General features: G+C 31.8%; 1 protein-coding gene, 1 long non-coding RNA gene and 1 other non-coding gene across 3 annotated transcripts; all 3 read right to left on the reverse strand.

Moving 5' to 3' along the window:
• Positions 1 to 4132: 4132 nt before the first annotated feature.
• LOC121215688 (small nucleolar RNA R71) lies at positions 4133 to 4238 on the reverse strand. The gene has a single exon (XR_005911664.1). It is a non-coding gene; the product is annotated as a small nucleolar RNA R71 (small nucleolar RNA).
• A 6853-nt stretch (positions 4239 to 11091) lies between these two features.
• Positions 11092 to 14049, reverse strand: LOC107950691 (uncharacterized). The gene is made up of 7 exons (XR_005911271.1): positions 13402 to 14049; positions 13231 to 13280; positions 12930 to 13120; positions 12700 to 12770; positions 12488 to 12560; positions 11950 to 12037; positions 11092 to 11766 (listed from the first exon to the last, which is right to left on the reverse strand). It is a non-coding gene; the product is annotated as an uncharacterized lncRNA (long non-coding RNA).
• Positions 14050 to 18299: 4250 nt separating this feature from the next.
• LOC107950692 (stearoyl-[acyl-carrier-protein] 9-desaturase 6, chloroplastic) lies at positions 18300 to 20028 on the reverse strand. The gene is made up of 2 exons (XM_016885592.2): positions 19235 to 20028; positions 18300 to 18940 (listed from the first exon to the last, which is right to left on the reverse strand). Exons 1-2 carry the CDS (start codon positions 19832 to 19834, stop codon positions 18374 to 18376), a joined length of 1167 nt encoding a protein of 388 aa, XP_016741081.2. The 5' UTR covers positions 19835 to 20028; the 3' UTR covers positions 18300 to 18373.
• Between the last annotated feature and the right edge of the window lie 3945 nt (positions 20029 to 23973).

The following is a 23973-nucleotide window of genomic DNA, read 5'->3' on the forward strand; positions in this document are numbered from 1 at the left end:
CTAGCCACACAGCCATGTGACCCCTGTATTCTGAAATTTGTAACCTTTTGCTAAACTTTCCAAATGATTTCAAATTGGTCCCGAATTGTTTCTAATGTATTTTTAGTGCCTCGAGGGCTCGATTTAAGGATAGAATGTGCATGTATGTTTGATATATGATATGTTTATGTTAGTGAATGAAATTTTGTTTAAATGTTTTCAATTGTACAATAATGCTCCGTAACCCTAATCTGGCAATGAATACGGGTTAGGGGTGTTACATCACAAGTTAAGCATGTCAACTGTATTGATTATAAATTGATTCACATGTTAAGCATGCCCACTAAAAATATTGTTCACATGCCATATCACATGCATGGGGTTGGGATGATTATGAAAGGTGGAAGGCTTTAGCAGTTTTACTGCAATATTGAGTGGCTTGACCCCAATGCTATTGAGTAGCTTGCCCAGAATGCTATTGAGTGGCTTGGCCACAATGTTATTGAGTGGTTTGACCACAAAGATGCAGCTTGACTGGGACATTGAGTGGCTTGGCCACAACGTGGGGTGTTATTGGATGGATGAGTTCTAGGGAACTCTTTATTGGTGTGTAGCAGAGATAAGTAGGAATGTTTTTGAAAAACTTACACTGATTTCTGAATACGCTCTACATTGACATTCTCATGCACATTGCTACCTGTGAAATTATGTTGATATATACATTCTGCTATGTTTATGAAATGTATGTTTTAATTACTGACTGTTACGTAAGTTAAGACACTGGTGAATTAAAGAATATAAATTCTTCGTAATATTTTAATTTGTATACTAAATTCCTTTTTAATACTTGAGTTAAGACTCACACTGAGCTTTATAGGTCACCCTCTTTAGTTTTCTATCCTTTCAGATAAACTCGAGGTTACGAGTTGGATACAACTATCGGAAGAGTTTCTCGGATGTTTTCATACTTAAGTATTTTAAATTAATTTTAATACTTATTTTGGAACTATAATTACTTTGTTTATGGACTGATGTATGGCACATTACTTTGGGGATTTTATTCTGATTTGCATGACTTGATTGCATAACATCAGGTTTTAAAAACTACATAAATTGGTATTTGATAAGATTTCGCATGAAACTCAGTTTTTAAATAGAATTTGTCAATAATACATTTTTCACTGCAATTCTGAAAAATGACTTTTAATAAAATTAGACTTAGTTTTTAAAATTATTAATATTTACAAATGAGATTTCTAAAGACATTTGATTTATGAATTTAATATGTTTTTCGAAATAATGACGATTAACCAAGTTCTCTAGTTTTGAATAAAAAGACGAATGATTTGGAAATGTGATTGAAATTATTATAGTTTTGAATAGGGATCAAACTTTTACAAAATACCGAAATCATCAATTTCTAAAATCCTCATGTTTTTTATGAAATTAAGTTCAACATTAGATTTCACTAATTTTGAACAAATTACGCAAATGGTTTAAAAAGTATATTTGAAAAATACGAAAGTTTTTTTAGCCATCCCGGTGGCCAATGTAGGTTTTCAAATTCAACCATAACGACTGGTTCGGGTTTGGGAGGTTACACATGTATTGTGACATATGGTGTTATTGGATATGCATGAAAAATAAACATGCTATTGTTTCTGTTGATATTCTGATTCGCATGTTAAGCATGTCATTATATTGATTCTAATTCGCATGTAAAGCATGTCACTATGTTAAATCATGCCTACTAAAATTTCTGTTCTGTATGCCATATCACATGCATTGGGTTGGGATATGATTGTACAGAGGAAGATTTTGCAGTTTAATAATTTGCACATTTTGGTGGTTTAACTATATTATATGGCAGTATATCTGTAAATTTGATGGCTTGACCACAATATTATGTATCTAGCGGTTTGATTGCATTATTGATAACTCTTGAAAAGAGTTATATTTCATGCCTTTAGACTAGCTAATTGCTTGTACTTGGGTACACTTAGTGGTATTTTAGGACATTTTATTTATATTTTTATCATTTGCATTAGGAGCTTGGACTATGTTTACATGCTAGATACTTTGAATTGTGTGTGGAAGGGTGTGTTTGGTGGTTTGGTAGGTGCAAGATATGGAGAAAGAAAAAAAGGAGTGAAGATTTCCCGGGGCAAAAGGTTGGACAGTTTGCCACCTTGTATGCCATGCTAATTTCAAGAAGATGACCAAGTCAACGCTCATCGCAGACCAGTTTCAGGCCAACTCTACTTGTACCAGAAAAATCTGCCTAAAAAATAGGAGAAGATATCGTCAACTGTTGGAGCTATTCTAGGAAGAAAAAGCCTATAAAAAGCCGAAGGAGGAAGCCCTAAGTGTAGGGATCCGGAGGCAACAATTGAGGGTAGCGGCTGAGAAGAGATGAAAAGGGGAGATCGAAAGCAGTCCCTCGTAGCCATCACAGGATGTTGTGTTGCTAGATTGAGGATTGATTTGGCGACAACCATCTTCTTAAGTTCTTCCATCATTTCTTACTATATTCTCCGTGAATTAATTTGATCAAAACGATGTTGGATGTTATTTCGAACATTAATTTTAATCACCAATCTATGAGTTAAATCTCATAGGGCTAGGATTACATGATAAAAACTTTTGTTTTCTTTAATGGTTGAAGCATATATTTTATTTAATATGTTGTTTCATTCAATTATTTTTATTTTCCAAGTGTATGCGTACATTCCCTAAAAATAGATGAATGTGCACTATGCCCATAAAACATAATCTAATTCTAAAAAGGTTGGATTACTTAGACCGTAATTAAATGATATGAGCAAGTACCTGATAGATACTTGTAGTAAACTCTAGACATAGAGCAACATTCATATAGAATGACAATAAAACAGTGTAGGGTGCCGTCATAAGGCCTATAGACATAGGCCAAGTAACTTGAGACCTTGCTCTCGAAAGAAGTAGGTCACTTTAGGTCTCTTCTGAGCAATAGATTAAGTACGATTTTGCTGAGGCATTACTGAAAGTAAGGTCAGATTCTTAGTAATTCCAACCTTCCAATCAATATTGTAGACCTTCAATCTGTTGTTGCACCATCTTTGCCATAACATTTTTAGTTATTCATTTATTCGCTAGCATTTTATTCACATAATTATTCTCGTAATTGCCATTGCATTTTTGCTCTTGCTTTGCCTTAGCATTTTCTAGTGTTAGTCAGTATTCACTTCGTACACATCCTTTTTATTTTAATTTACTGTTGCATACTTAACCTGACTTTTCCATAACATTAATCACAATTTATTATAATAACTTGACCACTCTTATACCTAATCTGATCCCTGTGGAGACGATCTCACTTATCACTTTATTACTTGATTCGACATGTATATTTACATAATTTGCATATCATATTCACCCGCGACAAGTTTTTGGCACTGTTGTTAGGGATCGACAATTTGGTGTAATTTTGTTTGGTTATTTTACTTAATTCCATAAGTTTTATTTAACTTAGTTATATTTAATTTCTACATGTTTGCCATCAATGCATGAGAAGAGGCATTCCTGCTAACAAAGAATATCCTTTTAACCTAGAGATAAAAAGAACTTTACGAAGAATGTGAAAAGAACTGCAAAAAATGGCTAGGAACAAGAATGATCATGGTCTCAATGATAATCCAAATGCTCAATATGTTGATCCTTCTGTTTGTAGGGTGATACCTGGTATGAATGATAATTTGAATGGTCAGAACACTAATCCTCGTGTTCATGGGTGATAGATGACTGAGATAGACCAATCCGTGAGCATGTTGTTCCAATTTTGGATTACCTGAATCCAGGGATAGTCAGACCAAAAATACAGGCTCAGCAATTCAAGCTGAAACAAGTAATGTTTAAGATGTTACAAACAGTATGACAGTTTGGTGGATTGTCCATGGAAGATCCAAGACTGCATTTATGACTTTTTCTAGAGGTTTGTGACTCATTTAGGCAACAGGGTGTTCCTGAAGATGCTCTGCAACTTAAACTGTTTCCATATTCTTTGAGAGATCGTGCAAGAGCATGGCTGAATGCTTTGCCATCGGGAATAGTGGCATCATGGAATGATCTTTCCTAGAGGTTTTTGCTATGGTATAATCCCCCAAATATGAATGCCAAGCTTAGAAATGACATCACATCTTTTAGCAATTGGAAGATGAAACATTATATGAAGCTTGGGAACGATTTAAAGACTTAATTAAAAAATGTCTGATGCACAGATTTCAACATTGGACTCAGATAGAGACATCCTATAATGGGCTGAATGCGCATACGAGGATGGTAATTGATGCTTTGGCTAATGGTACTTTGTTGGATAAATCTTATAATGAAGCATATGAGATTTTGGAAAAGATTGCCAACAATGATTATTAATATCCTACCACAAGAGTTGGGACGGGTGCTGGCGCTATGGAGCTGGACACAATCACTTCGTTGACAAAACATTTGTCTTCTTTGGCTAATATGATTAAAATAATGAAAAGGCCTACTGCAGTCTAGGAGATAAATTTAGTCAAGCTATCGTGTGTTTATTGTGGTGGAGACCATGTGTTTGATGAATGCCCATCAAATCCAGCATTCGTGTGCTACATGGGTAATTTCAACCGGAACAAGACTTCAAACCTTACCAAAACATACATATAAGACCATTTCAATAACCTTAAATCAATCAACCAATATGCCATTTCGAGGCACCTCACAAGCAAACGTTAAAGCTTACCTACACATGCATATATGTTCAAATTTCCATCATCAAACATAATTCAACTTCTAACAATTCATGCCACAAATATGACCATAAACATTTCATCACAAACATACAATTTGAGCCATACCATTCATGAATCACAAGTACCCAAAATGACATAATTTGGCAAGCATTAAAAGATACCAAAACAAAACAACTTATACATGCCAAAATCATAAACTAACATTTGACTAAATACTAATACAAGTCCACCTATACATGCCATTATCACATTGGCCAAAACATTAAAAACTACCGATATTTATTCTGGATAGTTTGATAGATCTCCGACGAGCTTCCAAACCGATCAAGCTTCTAATTATCTAAAAAAATAGGAAAGAAAACTATGTAAGCACATAATGCTTAGTAAGTTTGTAGAACATGAAACATAACTTACCATTTCATTATAAAACATTAAGAATAAGTATAATGTAATCCAACCATAAGCTTGACACAAGCCTAAGCATCACCACTGATACATAAGTTAGTGCATTTAAACATAATTCACTTGAATTAAACATAAGGTAAGTCATTTCCACATGAACATACATCATTGGATCCATTCTTCATTTTCATGAACACAAGCATACTCCCATTTGAAAGCTTGCCATTTCAATCATTTTCATTGCCTATTGAACCATTTAGAATATCCTCGAATACTCAGAAAAGCTCACACGAAGTGTGCTTAAACATATAACTGTAACATTCCCTTTACATTGTTGCTCACACGAGCTGTGGGTCAGAATGTAAGCTACACGATGCTGCTCACATGAGCTGTGGAGTATCTCCAACAAATGCAGGACCTCAACCATCAGTAGGTTCAACCGAGGCTCGATAACTATCATAGCATTGTCTTGGATGTACATTGTTCAATAACATTATTTATTCATAATAGCGCATAATTGAATAACATGAATACAATAATTCGTACATACGAACTTACCTCGACGACAAGGGCGTAAAAACAAGATCGACTAATCCGAGGCTTTAGCCTTTCCCCGATCTAAGTCTGTACATGGTCTATCTTGATCTAAATATACAAATTCAATCCATTTAATACTTTTATTATTCAATTCAGTCCATATCCCATATTTTTCAAAATTACAATTTCACCCTAACATTTCAACTTTTCACAATTAAGTCCTTAAGCTCAAAAATTGAAATCTAAGCATTTTAATCCTCATCTCATGCTAGCCGAATTCATTAGGGACCTTTATCAACTCATAAAAACCACTATTTCATGAATTTAACTTAAAATTTTACCACTTTTACAAATAAGTCCCTAAATGTCATTTTCATCCAAAATCACTTTACAAAATTAGTTTATTTATCAATAAGGACTCATAATCTTCCATTAAACATCAAGAATCATGCAAGAATGTTTATGGAAAAACCCTAAATCTTTAACAATTTTACAAATTGACCCCTGAGCTAGATAGGTTAAGTTACAACGACTTTAAAAACATAGAAATCATTAAAAACGAAATGAAAAATCACTTACATGCAAGCTATATGAGTGATCAAACTTCAACCCTAGCTATGGCTTCTCCTTCCTTTAATTTTCGGTGGAAAATATCAACTAAAGAAGATGATACCTTTATTTATGTTATTTTTACTTTAACTTATTTATTAATTTACAAAATTAACCTTGTTAATTAACTACATAGAACACGTAATTCATGCCCATCTTTGTCCACTAACACTATAAATGGTCTAATTACCATCAAGTCCACTCACATTTAAGTTTCATAGCCATTTAACCCTTTTAACAAATAGAACTCTACTTTTGCACCTTTTACAATTTAGTCTTTTTTTACCTAATTAAGCATGTAAATGTTAAAATTTCTTAACGAAATTTTAATACGGCCTTACCAACGTCCCATAGATATTAAAATAATAATAAAATAATAATTTACTCGTCAAATTTGTGGTCCGAAACCACTATTCCAATTTCAGTAAAAACTAGCTATTATACCAAACATCCCTATACTATAACTTACATTCTAAATTGGACCCTAGACTTTAAAAAATTTTAATTACACCCTAGAGTTTGGAAATTATATCAATCAAATCCTTCCACTACTAAAACATTTAATTTTACCATTAAATTTACACATAAATTATGTAGAATAATTTGATATTAAAATCATAAAAAATTAAACATTAAAATTATATATATATGTATATGTATAAACGACAAAAGTTTGCCGCATAAACTATAAACTAAAACTTAAAATCAAAGCCAAATTAAAGCTATAAAGTATTAAAAGACAAGAGAACTTCGAAGACCTGGGAAACCTTCGAAACGCCTAAATAGTTAAAGATTCGACAATATTAGAATTACAAGGAGACACATAAGATCGGTGGAAAAAAATTACAAGAATAGAATTTTTATACTAGAATTTTAATTAATCAAGCATATCAGTATAAACATACATACGTAGATACAAACATACGAAACAAATCTACAATATCCTCTAAAATGACTTTTAAGGATCAAGGATCAACTTTATTTTCCATAACTTCTTGGCTGATTTGGAAGCATAGGAATAACCTTATTTTCAAGGGATTCAACTATAGTAGTATGGACTTGATCGCAACAAGTACAGCTTGGACTCGAGACAGTGTCAATAGAACGAGAATGAATAGCATCTACACTTAGGGCTTCTGTCAACCACCACCTGCTGTATGGGTGAAAATAAACACCGATGGCAGCTTTAAAGCACAATCTTCCTCAGCTGCTGTGGGAGGAGTTTTTCGGGACCATGAAAGGGAATGGTTGCTGGGGTTTGTTATGAAGATTGGTAGATCGAGTGTTTATCAAACAAAAGCACGGGCACTCTATGAGGGTATGATTATTTCGTAAATTTGAAGTGGAAAGCTACAATGTTATTTTGATATTCGATACTATCAGTAATGGTTATGCATTGGACAATAACCGTTTGGAGGGCCGATTTATTCATACAATACTTATGAAAACTTGACAAGTTAGATTTCGACAAGTTCCAAAGGAGCAAAACAAAGTAACAGATTATATGGCAAAGCTCGCCACGGGAGACTTGAATGTGGTAGAACCACCTGAATGTGTTTAGGGTCTGTTGATGGATGATTTTCAGCAGTTTGAAGTAGGGATAACTTTCCATTAATTTTTCTGTAACTAGAAGTCTATTTCTATGATTGTTTTCCTACCAAAAAATTCCTCGACATCGTCTTGTAATTTTGTTATCGTTGAATATTTAATTTTAGGTTTTTAACTTTTTTGAAGGTTTAATAGTTGTTCAAAAATTCTTCTGTTTATTGCAGTTTATAGTTTTAATTTGGTTTTTATCTTTACTCTTTAAGTTATTACTTTAGTTTTGTAGGAAAAGTTTTGACGTTTTGCCCTTTTTATTAACTTATCACTTCTTTTTTTTCAACTTTAAGTTTTATTTTTTTATTTTTCAAAAAATAATGAAAGGATTTAATTGATATAATATTTAAAATTTGAAGATTAAAAATGTTTTAAAATTTAAGGATTAATTGAAAATATGAATCATGGATCAAAGATGCAATTTACTTTTTTAAAAAAATAATAAACATTAGTATAGTATATTTTTATCGTTTTAAATCATATGGAATTTTAAAGTTTATGTTTAATCAAATTCAAACTTAAAACATTATAGTGTTTAATGTGTTTAAAATTTCAACCAAAGTTGAATTTTTTCCTTAAATTAATTTAAGGGTAAATTATCAAAATGGTCATTTTTATTTATCTCAATTGTATTTTAGTTACTTATGTTTAAAATGCTACATTTTAGTCACATTATCATGTTGTAATATTTTAGTCACTGAGCCGTTAATTGTCATTAACGGTGTAATGGTAAGCTGATGTGACATGTTAAATCATAATTTCAAGTAAAAAATTTAGGTTAAATTATACAATTGGTCCTCATAGTTTTCGTTTTGAGTAATTTAATTTTTTTACTTTTATGTTCTTTTAACTTTCCTTTGTTTTCTTTATTTTCCCTTCTCTTCTACTTCTCCGTTTATTTTTCTCCCTTCTCCATTTCTTTTAACATAGTTTTCCTATATTTTCCATTTGTTAAAACTTTTTTATGTTAAAGAAAAAAGAAAATGTGAAAGCTTAAACCAAAATAAAACTTGCTTCGCATATTCTCATCTCACAATTACAAACCCTCATCATCCATCACCACTTCAATGACCTAGTCCACAAGCTCGCCTCACTAGAAGACCTCGCCAGTCGTGACTTATGGCGGTCCACCCTCAACAAAATTTCTCAAGCCCGTTCCCTCAACCTCTTAACCAACCCCCTTGACCACATTATCTATCTTACCTACAACATTTTGAAATTACGTTATTTCATGGATTCTTTAAACGAGCTCTACACTTTCAATGACTGAAACGACCACCATACGAGACTTACCATCAACTTTACCCAAACTAGTTTGGTTCCATGCTCCCTTTCTCTCTTTGGTTCATCAATGCTCGGCTTCCAATCAAGCTTGCTTGGGAATATCCAAGAAGGTTTAGATCAATTTTATCGTTTGTTTAATTTTATTTGTTAGAAAATGAAATAAAAAGAAATGAATAATTTACATGATTCTGTAAAAATATTGGAACGAAGAAAAATTGTTTTGAATATAAAGAATTCAATTTATGTTGAGATTTTATCAAGGATATGGTTTTTTATATTGATTAATTAGATCCAATTCTAGTTTCAAAATTAGGTTATATTCAAATCGATGTTTGATTAAGAATGATTGGTATTTGATTTTGAGTCAAATTCAATATAGGAATAATGTGAAAGAAACAAGGACTTGGTTTGTTTGGTGGGAAAAGATTATATTTTTAGAGTGAAGCATATGAGAAGAGAGAAAAATAAAGGGGAAGAAGAAAAGGAAAATAGAAAAAGAAAAAGAAAATTTTAAATTGTTCAAAAAAATAAAAATATAGAGACTAGTTTTAACAAATGAAAAACATAGAAACACTATGTTAAAAGAAATGGATAAGGGAGGAAAATAGAGTGAGACGCAGAAAAGAATGGAAAATAAAGAAAAAAATAAAGTTAAAAGAACATAAAAGAAAAAATTTAAATTACTCAAAATGAAAAAAAAATATAGGAACCAATTGTATAATTTAACCTAAAATTTTTATTTGAAAGGATGATTTAGCGTGTCACATCAACTAACTATTACACCTTGCCGTTACACCATTAACAACAATTAATTGCTTAGTAACTGAAATGTAATAACATGATAACGTAAGTGACTAAAATGTAACATGAGTAAAAAAAATAAGTATTTTAGTAGATTACCCTTTGTACTAAAAAACAAAAATATGTGAATATAATATACATGTTAAATGATTTTTACTAAAATCTTAAGGACACGTTTGGTTCGCTGTAATGGAATAGAACTGTAATGGAATAAAGTTGTAATCAGTAATTAAATTGTTTGGTTGAATGGAATGGAATAGAACTGTAATGGTATTCTTGTGTTCAGTTGAATGGAATAATGTTGTAATAGTATAAGAAAAAAAAGTTGAAATTACCAGAGTACCCTTAACTGATTTTTTTAAGTATATAATTATTGTTATTAAATTTTACTAAGATTATTATTAAAATAATAAATAATTTAATCATGTTTTAATATAATTATTACTAAATATAATTAAATAAAAATAAAAATATATAATTTAATAACATTCTCATGGGATAGTTGCCAAAATTACAAATATTGATCTAAAAGCAATAATTATTCTCATTTTTATATATATGAAAAATATCAAACATTTATTCACCAAATAAACCCATGTTTTAACTTCTCTATAAGACTATCCTAACCAACCAAAAATTTGTAGACCAAATCAGAAGCCATGCAAAATGGATTTCACCATAAAGTGTTGGAGACATGGGAGATATAAATTTCTTTAGCAGCCAACCAAGTCATCACCAAAGTTACATCAACCAATGTATAAATAAACACTAACAAAGCATAATAAACGGTAGTATAATTGATGCAGGCACACAAGGAATACGAGCATATGGGAGAATTGCTATTTGAATTATTGAACAACAATGGATTATGAATTATTGAACAACAATGGATTAATTTACACAAACATCCATGGAAAGTGATGACAAAAAGGGGTAAGTAGGAATGTTTAAAGGAATGTTTTCCTTTTCCTTAACAGCAAGGAATCACTCTGCTTCTTATCAATTTTAATGCCAACATTTCTGTTAATGTCCGAGTAGCGACAGAAGGAGAACAAGCTCCCAGAACAAAGTTGGGAAACACTAGTAGAGAATAGTACCATTTTACAGCCAAAGATGAAAATTTACACAGTCAAAAGGTGATTTTGAATGGGAAAATACTCGCTCTAAATTCATCTGGGGGTATCCCTCCTATGGAACCAGTAAACAGGAGCATGACAGATCCAATTATTGTTGCTCCTTTCTCTTATGTATTTTCTCATATTTCAAGTATAATGCTTCCTACCTGTATCAATTAAATTTCTTTTCTGCAATTTCCATAGTAAAGCAAAAACAAAATAAATGCAAAATCCAGGCTTTTAATTGACCTTTTGACATTACCGCACTGTTATCTTCAATGGGAACAAATATTCAAGGTATTACATCTAAGCAACAGATGAAAATGGCTACTGAACTTGATAAAACTAATCAAGCAAAATCCTCTGTCCAACCAACCAGTAGTCACCAAATGCAGATTAATCTGTGGTTCATCTTCTAAAGGAATGCTATATAGATATCTACATCTAAAATCTAAATGAATGATCCACCGAATGCTCCCAGAAATTCATCACTGCTGCTGTATCCAGAAAAAAATGTTTGCATGATGTGGCGAAAAGCAATATTAGACACTAAAACCGCTCTCAGTGCAATACTGACAGGCAACCCACAAAATAGCTGCCTTTAAACTGATGAACAGAGTTGGCCATGTTCTCTCAAGCCACAGAACACACCATGTTCATACCAAAGCTTTCCCCTGAAAACAAGATATCCAAAAGCTGAACTTAGAATGTAAACAACTCAAGCTCAAAGTAGCATTTGAAAGAATGAAAATAAAACGATTACAAGAAAAAAAAAAAAAAAAGAATGTCCAAACATGACATAAGAACTATCTTTTATCGTGATACAATGACAGACTAAGATATAAAAAAATACGTACTCTTCAGAAACCACTTCTCCTGACTTCATGCATCCAATATAAGCACTATCTTGGCGACGTCGATGTTCAAGAAGTCCAATCAACCCCTCTGTCATGTAGGAAAAAAAGGAGTGAATGATTTATCAAAGTTTCAGTTAATAAAGCACAACAAGCCAAGAGCCAAAAAAAGTTGTGATATTCTATCCAAATGAAAAGGGAAAAAGTCCTGCCTAGGTCAACGTCAATATTATCATCAACTTTAATGTAAAACTCGGCATCCCTATTTTGAACTGTACTACTGGAGAAGAATTTTATCTTTTTAGGTAGCTCCTCATGACCCTCCTAATAAATTAATATTGATTAAGCATGCTAAAAATCTATGCTTAAGCCAGTCAAATCTCAATAAGCAAGTGGAAAGAGAAAATTTTATGAAAACCAATGTCTTGCATCCACTTAAAGAAACCTTCTGATAAAGTCTTGCTATCATGCAGGATATCTATGCCTCAAAGAAAAAGTTCAAAAATCAAATTTGCAATCATATTTAAATGCTACCACTTACAAGAATAAAGAAGTCTTAAGTCTTACTATTTTCCTCATCAATATGGCGATCCAAGCTATCTCCTCGATTAGCACTACCAATTTCAAAGTAGTTAATCCCATTAGTGCCCACCAGTTGCATAATAGCAAAGGAATGAAACTGAGCAAAGAAGAGAATCGATAATCCATATAAAAAAAACATGAATGAAGTAAGGATTAAAAATTATGGAATACCTTCGACCAATCACAAATCGTATCACTACTCCTCTTTCCTCGAGTTTTTTTAAAGCATCACCTGTCAAAAACTATAATAATGCAGATAAGACATGCTTTCTACAGCAAAGTATATGTTATACTGATGCAATAGCATCGTAGCAGAAAGACTAGTGAACACCAGAAATGAAAGTAAAAGCCAACGGAAAATCTAAATTAAAGCTTTAGAGTATAAGAAACCAGCAACTCACCTCTAGGCATCCAAGAACCTCTAAATGTATTTCGTTTCAAGTAACTACTAAATCCAGCATAAACTCCAATAACTGCTAGAAGCTTTCGTTGTGAAGAAGACTCACTTTGTGGCAACTGGTGCTTGAGGTAGCCTTGACTCTTAGCTAATGTCAAATCCATCTCAACTTCTACAATCCTCCTCTCTAGATCCCTAAATATCAAATTAAATATTCCAAAAGAGGGCTGAATAAAATCAGAAACAGTCCAATTAGACCATAGAAAGTGTGAAAAGATGATAAGAATTAGAAATGAGAAACATACTTGCATCCTCAGACTATTAGCTTATCTTCAATGGTAAGAACCTTTGGTTTCTAGCAATACAAAAACAGAACCATAAGAGGTAAAATAGACACATTATAGTTATTAAAATTTTATTTATTAGTAAACTATGTTTCTAGAATAATCTTATAAACATACACACAAAATTTTTACCAACAATAGAAACAGAGGAAATAGGATCAAACAAGGAGAATTTGTTTGGCTTCTGAGTCCTAATGAAAACATCGCAGAAAGAAACCTGTTCAATGTTCCCCTTAAGAAGATTAGCAAGTAATTTTCTGTTCTCTGCATCTTGCCACAACCTAATTTTCACCAAAATTTTGCAAAATAAACAAAATCTAGCTTATCAAATTTGTTAGGTACGAAAATTGATAAAGGAAAAACGAAAAAAATAACTACAATTCTAAGCTGATTTAATTGAATATTTATTAAGATTCTATGATCTTTTTTTTTCTCCCTAAATATGACCTAGAAAACAAAAAGTCTCCAAGAAACTGTAACACCCCTAACCCGTATCCGTTGCCAGATTAGGGTTCCGAGGCATTACCGAACAAGACACAGTTTAGCATAGTCATTTATCACCTTTCATACACCAAAGAATAACGATACATTTTTAACATTATCAAACTTGAATATCCTTAATTCAATTATTTTAAATTCAAATATATATATGATAATTACAATTCAAATCAATCATACCTTACTAAGCATGTATTAGAAATAAACACATTACAAAATTCAAATTAATTCAATTTAAACATACATCAAAGCTCAATCGAACATATTTTATAATTAACAAATTCAAACCAAACTTGTATATATCAGAGTCATGTTCAAGTATATAATACTTTCAATATTCGATTTCCCTAAATCCATCGTATTAACGACATTTTCATAATTAAATCTTATTCAAGCATATATCCTCACTTTTCATATACAGGGGATATGTACGTACATAATTTCATTATCTAAATATCAAACTTTGCATTTCATAACTTCTACATATGTACATAATGAAACCAATATGTATACAACTTAATGCCTAATCACAATTGCAACATTAGTAACATTATATTTTAGCCTTACATACCTTTAATGTGATTATATTATACACATATGCCCATTTCAATGAAATCATTCAATCATAAACTATACACACTCAATACAAATCAACTTATCCTTTAATCGACTAATCCAATAAATTTATAAAAGTTAAATTCAAACTTGTATTACTTACTTAACTATCATTACCCGAATTTGTATGTATCTTATTCATAAATTTTAAGCCTACTTTAAAAATCATTTATATATATATATCATTTAAAAGACCAAAAAATGCATATTTATCTATTACAAGTTTGCGCATATGAATACACCATTTTAGCTATATCAAAAAATCCACACAATTCATATCATTTTACAAATACAAAATCGAATATTAAGTCCATTTGCATGAGCAAATCGTAACTTTATTAAATACTCCACGTTCCTAATTTATTTCATAACAAATTGGCATCCATAAATAACCTCATAAATTGTACAAGATTTAGTCATTAAATCATAAGTCAAAATATGTCATTTCCTAATCAAACCATATCAATTCAAATAATAAAATCATACATATCACTTCACATTTTCCAAACCTATATCCATACACCAATTTATAGCATAAAACACACTTCCAAAATAGGTCTAGATCATGACCAAATATACACATGTTCTTCCATACCTTATAACCGTACATACACATGCACATTACTAGTTTCTTTCAAATCAATTTATTAATGTAAATATATTCTTACAAACCAAATTTAACTATCATTTCATCTATGATTTACTTAGCATTTCACCTATATGCCATAACCGAGTTCTCTTAATTTCTAAATTACATAACAATACCTTAACAAAGCATATCAAACAAGATTCACATATATTTACTTATAAATAAATCATAGTCGAAACACCAATACCAAAACCAAACATATCACACATATCATATATATATATAACACATAACCAAGATTAATTAAGCTTGAATATCATTTACCTCATTGCCGAAGCACATGACTAAAACACCATAACATATATATACCAGACTCACTTCACTTATATGCTTCATCTAAGCTCACCTATGCCGAATTATTTACCACATTCTTAACAAAACATATCAAACATAATTCACAAAAATAAATATGCCATAGCCGAGATACCAAAATCAACATATCTAACACTTGTTTAAAAGCATAAAAACCATGCTTAACAAAATAAATAAGCCATTTTCACATGGCTCATATTAACATACCCAAAATCAAACATATTAACTAGACTATACATGCCATAAGTTCAATTTCAAACTTAGTAAAATACCGAAAACAGTACTCGATAGTGTGAGAGACTTCTCTGACGATCGCCGAGCTCATAACCAACTTCCAAATCTATAAAACAGAAAGCGATTACACACAGTAAGCTATCAAAGCTTAGTAAGTCATAAGCAAATAAACATTTAATCATTTACGTAAATTAAGCTAGACAATTAGTAATAAACCATTATAATTTCACATATAATTTAATTTATCAACTTATATATCAAAACTTATATAATTTGTAATAACTTCCCTCTTTACCAAATAATCAATTGATAATATAACTAATCATCACTTTCCTCAATACACATATACATCAAATGCCGAATACATATATATTCAAATATGCAACCACATAATTCATATTTCACATAACTTCATATCATCAATTCAAGTATACAACTTACCTTATTTTCAAATAGATAATCAATTATCACATACCTGGTCACTTAGCCTGATTTAAACATTCGTACACAACTTATCTTTACCCGTTGAACCATTCGGAATTAAAAAGGATACTCGGATAGTCGGAAGGCTCGTACAATGCCAACGTCCCAGACGTAGTCTTACATGTAATCACATATCGATGCCACAGTCCCAGATAGGGTCTTACACAAATCAAATACGATGCCAATGTCCCAAACATGGTCTTATACGTATACACAATTCGATGCCAACGTCCCAGACGTGGTCTTACATGAAAATACATATCGAAATCCTATGTCATGACATATGTATCCTAACTATTCCTAAGGCTCATACGGGGCTTTCGGACGTCGTAACTCAGTCGAAACAAATTCATAAACATAGCTGCCAAGCTTGTACACATTCGGCTAATACAATATTTATTCACATATTCATTTCAGCACATATAATTCACATTTAATTAAAAATTATAACATCTATTTGCTTATAAACTTACCTCGGATATCGACGGACGAAATAGACGACTATTCGATTATTTTTGTTTTTCCCCGATCCAGATCCATTTTCTTTGGTTCATGATCTAAACATATTCAAATTAAACTTATTTAAACATAATTCCATTCAATTTAATCCAAAAACACATAAATGGGCAAATTACCATTTTGCCCCTGACATTTTACACTTTTTACAATTTAGTCCCTATTGCATAAAACACAAAATACACAAAATTTGCATTTATCATGCTAGGGCCGAATATTCCTATAGTCCATCTAAGTCCACACATTTCATTTATTTCACATTTTGACCCCTCAATTTACACTTTTCTTAATTTAGTCCTTAATACACATTTTTATCAAAAATTACTAATTAAAACATGAAAATCTAACAACATATATTTATTTTCCATCATCTAACAACAAAAACAACAAGCTCTCTTCAATGGCATATCACAAAATACACAACCAATTCAAAAATTCAAGCATGGGCTTTGTAGTACTCGAAGCAACGATCTCAAAACATAAAAATCATCAAAAACCGAAACCGAAATATACCTTGATTGAGCTTAGTAATGGCCGAATGCTTCAAAGCTCTTTTCTTTTCTTTTTCTTTAGCAACTTTCGGCAAGATGAACATGATAATGCTTTTAATTTATTTGTTTTATTATAAATACATTATAATATTTTATTTACTAATTTAACCTTTATAAGTTAATATATATAACATATAATATAAGGTCATTCTTGACCATTTTCAGCCATTAACTTATATAGTGGGCTAATTGCATCATAGAACCTCCAAATTATAAAGACAACAACAATTAGGCACTTTCATATTTAACCATTAAATTTTTATTTTACTCGATTAAGCCATTTTTTTCAAATTTAGCAGACAAACAATAAAATAAATTCACGAAACTTTCACATATGTAATTTCACACATAATTAACAAAAAAATAATATTAAAATATTTTTCAGACTCGGATTTGTGATCCCGAAACACTGTTCCGATTAGGGTCAAAATCAGGCTGTCACAGAAACTTGTGCATTGGAATTGAGAAATGAGAAGCAAAAATCGAGAAAAAGAAAAAAAAAGGAACTGTCCAGCAACGTAAAGCCAAGCGACGCAAGAGAAAAAAGCCATGACCAAAGAAGGGAGGAGATTTTCTATTGAAATAAAAGAAAAGCTATTACGAGAGGCATTGAATAGGCATTCAGAGCCCGACTCTCGACCCTCTAAACCGATATGCAGTGTTTACACTTAATAGAACCCACACGGAATAACGATTCAACAGTCAAATTTCAACCAAACAAATGTGTCCCTTTAGCACGTGGAATAAGGACGAAATGGAACGGTCATTCCGTCCAACCAAACATGCCCTAAAAGTTTTAGAAGTTTAAATTTTTTTAAGTTACAGACAATATTACAAAGTATGAAATCCCAAATCACACGTACCTAATTTAATTAGGCTTTCTTTAGGTTTAAATTACAATTGAGCTTAAATTAGTAAAATTCTAATTTAAATCTTAATGTAATTGTTGGGCTGCATATGAATGAAAAGTACTCGTTTAAAAAAATTTTGTCGCCTCTCATCACTGGAATTTAAGTTTAAAAAGAAAATTCTCTTGAATAGGATTTAAACTTTTTTTTTAAAAATCAGGTTTAGGGTTCCGAAAAGAAAAGAATTGCCATTGTTGTAATTGGTAAACTTTTCAACAGGTTGCTGGCAAGTATTCAACGAACAGAAGGTGGCAGCAGCTTATAAGAAAAAAAAAAGAAGAAAAGATTGGTATTGGGGAATGCAAAAAAACCAAGCACATGTTTTGGTACATCTACAGCTACAACATAATCTCCCTATTGAAAATCCAACTAAACTTGACCCCTTGAGGTCCAATCTTCTTAGCCCTGTCTTCAGCTCTCTCCTGCAACTTCCTAATCCTCGGCGCTAACCCACATACAAAATCCTGGGCTCTCCTACCTTCCCCTGTCAACCCCTCCATTTTCTCCAACCCCCACCGTTTTATCAACGCCTCCAATATATCTGCATAATCATCCGCCGTGTACACTCCCAACCGCTGCGCCACCGCCGAGAAGTGCTCAAACAGCCTTGGGTCTTCCCCGTCGTACATCAAATGTGCAGGCATTGTTATCTTTTTCTTCATCATATCCGCGATCGCTAGCATTGCTTCCGTTGGGTCTACTTGGAGTAGCTTCTCAATGATCTTTGAGTAGGCCAGCTCATGCCGCTTCTCGTCTGCGGCGATGGTGCCGCAGATGCGTGCCAGGACTGGGTCCCCATCTTCCTTGGCTAACCGTGCCGTGTTGCCGTGGGACACGAACGTGGCTCGCTCCTGGAATGAAGTGTACACGAAACCCAAGTATGGGTTGTTTTCGGTTCCAGGATCCTGTCAAACCAAAACAAATGTATGGATGTCACATGCGTTACTTTTTCTCACTTATAATTCATCAAACATCTATGCTTCTTGATTAGTAGCATTAGGGTATTTAAGTGCAAATTGTGGTGTTTTCAGATTCATTTCTTTATTGAAGATTAAATGGTTTGAATATCCTGAAATTGCAATGCAGTGTACCAATTAATTTGCATAATAACATTGACAATACTCCAAGAATGATTAAGAACAGATAAATTTAATCTAAAACGTGTATGAAGACTGACAAGTATTGAAAAAGAAACTCACCATGCCAGATCCAATCAGATACTGCACAGTCCTCTCGATCATAAGCATATCAACCCTCCCAGACAAATACAAGAAAGTCTTCAATAAATCCCCATGCCTGTTTTCCTCAGCAGTCCAAGCCCGAGTCCAGATTGCCCAGGGGCTGGAGCTAGCCCCAGTGTCATCCCTCACCCCATCAAGTGTATTGATCATGGTCTGGTACGTTGGCAAGGCTTCCTCCGTAATCATATCCCCCACCAACACCACGAAATACTCGTCCGGCAGATCCGCAGTGCGTTGTCTCAGGGCCTTCACTTGCTCGTTGAACTCTCCCAACGGCAATGCAGGGTCAGGTAAGAATGTCTGGGGTTGCCAACACTCTTTCACAGGTTTGAGCAGCGGTAACACATTTTGGGTAGCCCAGTTTTCTAGTGACTTGAAAATCTCTTGCTTTTCAGGTGGCATGGAGTGGGTTTTTTGAGGTTTTGGAGGAGCTGCCGCCACGGCAGAGATAGGGGAGAATCTGACGGTGGAGGTTGGTGGAGGGATGCGGCGGCAGTGGACATCTGGGATCCTCCAAGGCAGAGTTTTGGTAGAGACTAGGCTGTGTGTGAATTGCATGGTGGCAGTGTAGTTGAGTCAGTGTCTCAAGAATTTTTGCTACCATGGATAGCAATACTGCAATATTATATATAGATCTGAAGAAAGAATATTTGACCCAGTCCTTTACTTTAATTGCAGTGGTGCCATTCAGGACTTCATTTTCATTAGTTTGTGAAATTGATTTTTCCTTTTTTATAAAAAAAAAAAAAATTGGTTTAGATTAAAGTAGATTTAGCAACTTTGTGGAATTTAGAGCATGTTCTGTTGCTTAAGGAATTCGTTTCAAATAAGAGTAGATGACCAAATTTTCATCATTCTGATTTTTTTTTGTACAATTATTTTGTTATAGGAACCATAAATTACTTGTGAGAAAAGATTATCGCTTTTTTTATTTTTTATTTACTTCAACAGAGAGAGAAAAGGGTATGATAGTAAATTAGGAAAAAGAAAGGAAAGAAAGGTGGGGAGGGTGGAGAATGAAAAACAAGGGGTGCGGTGCTGTGGTTTTTTGTGGAGAAGGGGAGGGAGGCGTTAGTAAACGTAAAATATTTCTGTGGGTTGTAAATACCGAAGTTTGGAGAGTTTGGTGGGCTGTGTTTTTGAAAAAGCTAAAATTAATTGACAGCCGATGCCATTTGTCATTTATTTGTTCTTTAAATACTAAAGCCAAATGCCGATCCAATCTCGATTTAAAAGTGTGTCTGATTTTGTGGTAAAAACGTAACTAAAGCTCTGTTTGCTTCTATTTTATTCTTTCATTTCCTCCTAAATCTCATACCTACAAATATATATAATATTATATTAAAGTGGGTGAAAAAAGATTATTAAATTAAGGGTAAATTGTTAAAATAGTCCCTTTTATTTAGTCACTTATGTTTGAAATGTTACATTTTAATCACTTACGTTATCATGTTAGAACATTTTAGTCACTGAGCAATTAATTGTTGTTAACAGTGTAATGGTAAGCTGACGTGGCACGTTAAATCATCATTTCAAATGAAAATTTTAAGTTAAATTATACAATTGGTCCTTATATTTTTTTTCATTTTGAGTAATTTAATTTTTTTTCTTTTATGTTCTTTTAACTTTCTTTTTTTCTTTATTTTTCATTCTCTTCTGTGTCTTTCTTTGTTTTTCTCCTTTCTCCATTTCTTTTAAGATATTTTTTTTATCTTTTTCATTTGTTAAAACTAGTCTCTATACTTTTATTTTTTTAACAATTTAATTTTGTTTATTTTCCTTTTCTTCTTCCCCTTTATTTTTCTATCTTCTCATATTCTTCACGAAAAAAATATAATCTTTTCCCACCAAACAAATCAAGTCCTTGTTTCTTTCAAATTATTCCTAAATTAAATTTCACTCAAAATCGAATACCAATCATTCTTAATCAAATCTTGATTTGAATAAACCTAATTTTGAAACTAAAATTGGATCTAACTAATCAATATAAAAAGTCATATCCTTAATCAAATCTAAACATAAATTGAATTCTTTATATTCAAAACAATTTTTCTTTGTTTCCAAATTTTTATAGAATTGTGTAGATTATACATTTCTGTTTTTTTTTATTTTCTGACGAATAAAATTAAGCAAACGATAAAATTGATCCAAACCTTCTTGGATATTCCCAAGCAAGCGCAATTGGAAGCCAAGCATGGATGAATCGAAGAGAGAAAGGGAGTATGAAACCAAACTGGTTTGGATAAAGTTGAGGGTAAGTCTCGTATGGTGGTTGTTTCAGCCATTGAAAGTGTAGAGCTCGTTTAAAAAATCTGTGAAACAGTGTAATTTTGAAAATGTTGTAGGTAAGATAGATAAGGTGGTCGAGGGGATTGGTTAAGAGGTTGAGGGAACGGACTCGAGAAATTTGTTGAGGGTGGATTGCCATAAGCCACGGCTAGCGAGGTCTTCGATTGAGGTGAGCTTGTGGGCTAGGTCATTGAGAGATTCAAATTGGTTCGTTGAAGTGGTGATGGATGATGAGGGTTTGTAATTGTGGGGTGAGAATATACAAAGTAAGTTTCATTTTGGTTTAAACTTTCTCCTTTTCGTTTTTCATAAATATAAAAAAAATTAATAAATGGAAATCATAGAAAAACTATGTTAAAAGAAATGAAGAAGGAAAACAAAGGGAGAAGTAGAAGAGAATGGAAAATAAAGAAAAAAAAGAAGTTAAAAGAACATAAAAGAAAAAATTAAATTACTCAAAACGAAAAATATGAGGACCAATTGTATAATTTAACATAAAATTTTTATTTGAAATGATAATTTAACTTATCACATCAGCTTACTGTTATATCGTTAACGACAATTAACGGGTCAATGATATTACAATATGATAACATAAGTGACTAAAACGTAACATTTCAAATATAAGTAACTAAAATGTAACTTGAGGTAAATAAAAGTAATCATTTTAATAGTTTATCTGAATACAAATTCAAATTACACAATTACAAAAATACATATTTTTCTTTCAAACCAATTGACTAGCGTTACTTTATAAAAGAATATTAGTGAAAGAATCCAGCACTAAATTCAAAGAAATGGAGAAGATGACACCAGATTCGTGAAGAAAATGAGAAAAGTTTCCCAAGACACCAGATTATATTTCATATATTAAAGATCGTAAACTAAAAGACTAGAGTATAGAGAATAAATAATACTAGTTTATGATAATATATTTTCAAGATTTCGTTGTTTAACCAAATATTAGTAAAGAAAATATAAATATTTCATAATTAAATTAAAACACAAATATTAAAACTATCTATATATATCATATATATATAATATAACAAGTACATACCCTTTGCTCAAAAAAAGTACATAAGCCATCTTTGCACCAAGTGGCACTCTCTTATTTTTCTTCCACATTTAATTTTTTTAATTAATTTATTAAAAATGGTCTTAAAAAATAATATTATAAAAATGCATAAAATTAAGACGATTCATGGATTTTTTTATTTATTATTTGTATTTAATAAATTTAAATTTTAACTATTATAATGCATTTATTTACCGTGAAAGCAAATCGGGTAGCAATTATTATAATAATTATTACAGTCACATATACTAAACTAAAATTATGTGGTATAATAATATTACATATATTAAAATAAAATTTAATAATAGTTATTTAATGTGTGCACAATATATATTTTATCAAAAGAAAAGAGCACAATATAATAGAAAATTATCAACTGTTTTAGGCATTGAGCTAAGAACTTCAGCCACAATGTCATGCGTCACCCAACAAGATTCTTCAACAATTTTTCATGTGACAGTCATTCTCATAATTAAACTTGCTATACCATTTGCCACCCGATTTTTTTGCACTGAGACATGATTCACACGAACATCATATTTAAATGTAATATATTTGATACTTATAAAAATATATAAAAATATTTTTAATTATTAATCGGTGCCTAATGTATGTAGGCCTGTCCATGGGCCAGGCCCGAAAGCTCGCTCGAAAAGTGGGAGGGTTTGGATAAAAATATAAGTCCGAAAAATAGGCTTGAGCAAAAAAATAAGGCCTGTTTAAAAAATGGGCAGGGCTTCAAGTAAGACTTTCTTGGTTCGAGCCCGACCCAGCCCAGCCCGAATATGAAAACAAAGAAAAACCTACTGTTTTCTTTTGCTCTTTTATTATTATTTTCTTGTTATTTTCTTGTTGTTTTTTTTCACCATTTTGCTACTATTTCACAATTATGTTACTACTATTTTGTTGTTATTATTTGGATATTGTATAACTCTTGTTTTATTGTTAATTTTGTTATTATTTTTCACATTTGCTTGTTAAGTTACATTTATCTTAGTATTATTTAAGTATATATATATTTTTAATTTCTTGAGAAACATTTATTTTAATGTTTTTAGTATTTTTAATGTATTATATTTTAAAAAAACTATACAAAAATAATATAAAAAATTAATATGGGCGGGCCGAGCTCGGGTTTTAGTATTTTTATATGAGCCGAGCTTGGGTAAAATTTTAGGCCCATTTTTCAGTGTGGGCCAAACAAACGGGCCTAAATTTTTTTAGGCCCGACCCGACCCGTGGACACCTCAAAATGTATGTATTAATAGTACGACTATTGTATTTAATATGTTCACAAATGCATTAATAATATATATCTATAATATTGTAT

The sequence above is a fragment of the Gossypium hirsutum genome, chromosome D03 (genome assembly GCF_007990345.1).
Source record: "Gossypium hirsutum isolate 1008001.06 chromosome D03, Gossypium_hirsutum_v2.1, whole genome shotgun sequence".
Lineage (NCBI taxonomy): Eukaryota > Viridiplantae > Streptophyta > Magnoliopsida > Malvales > Malvaceae > Gossypium > Gossypium hirsutum.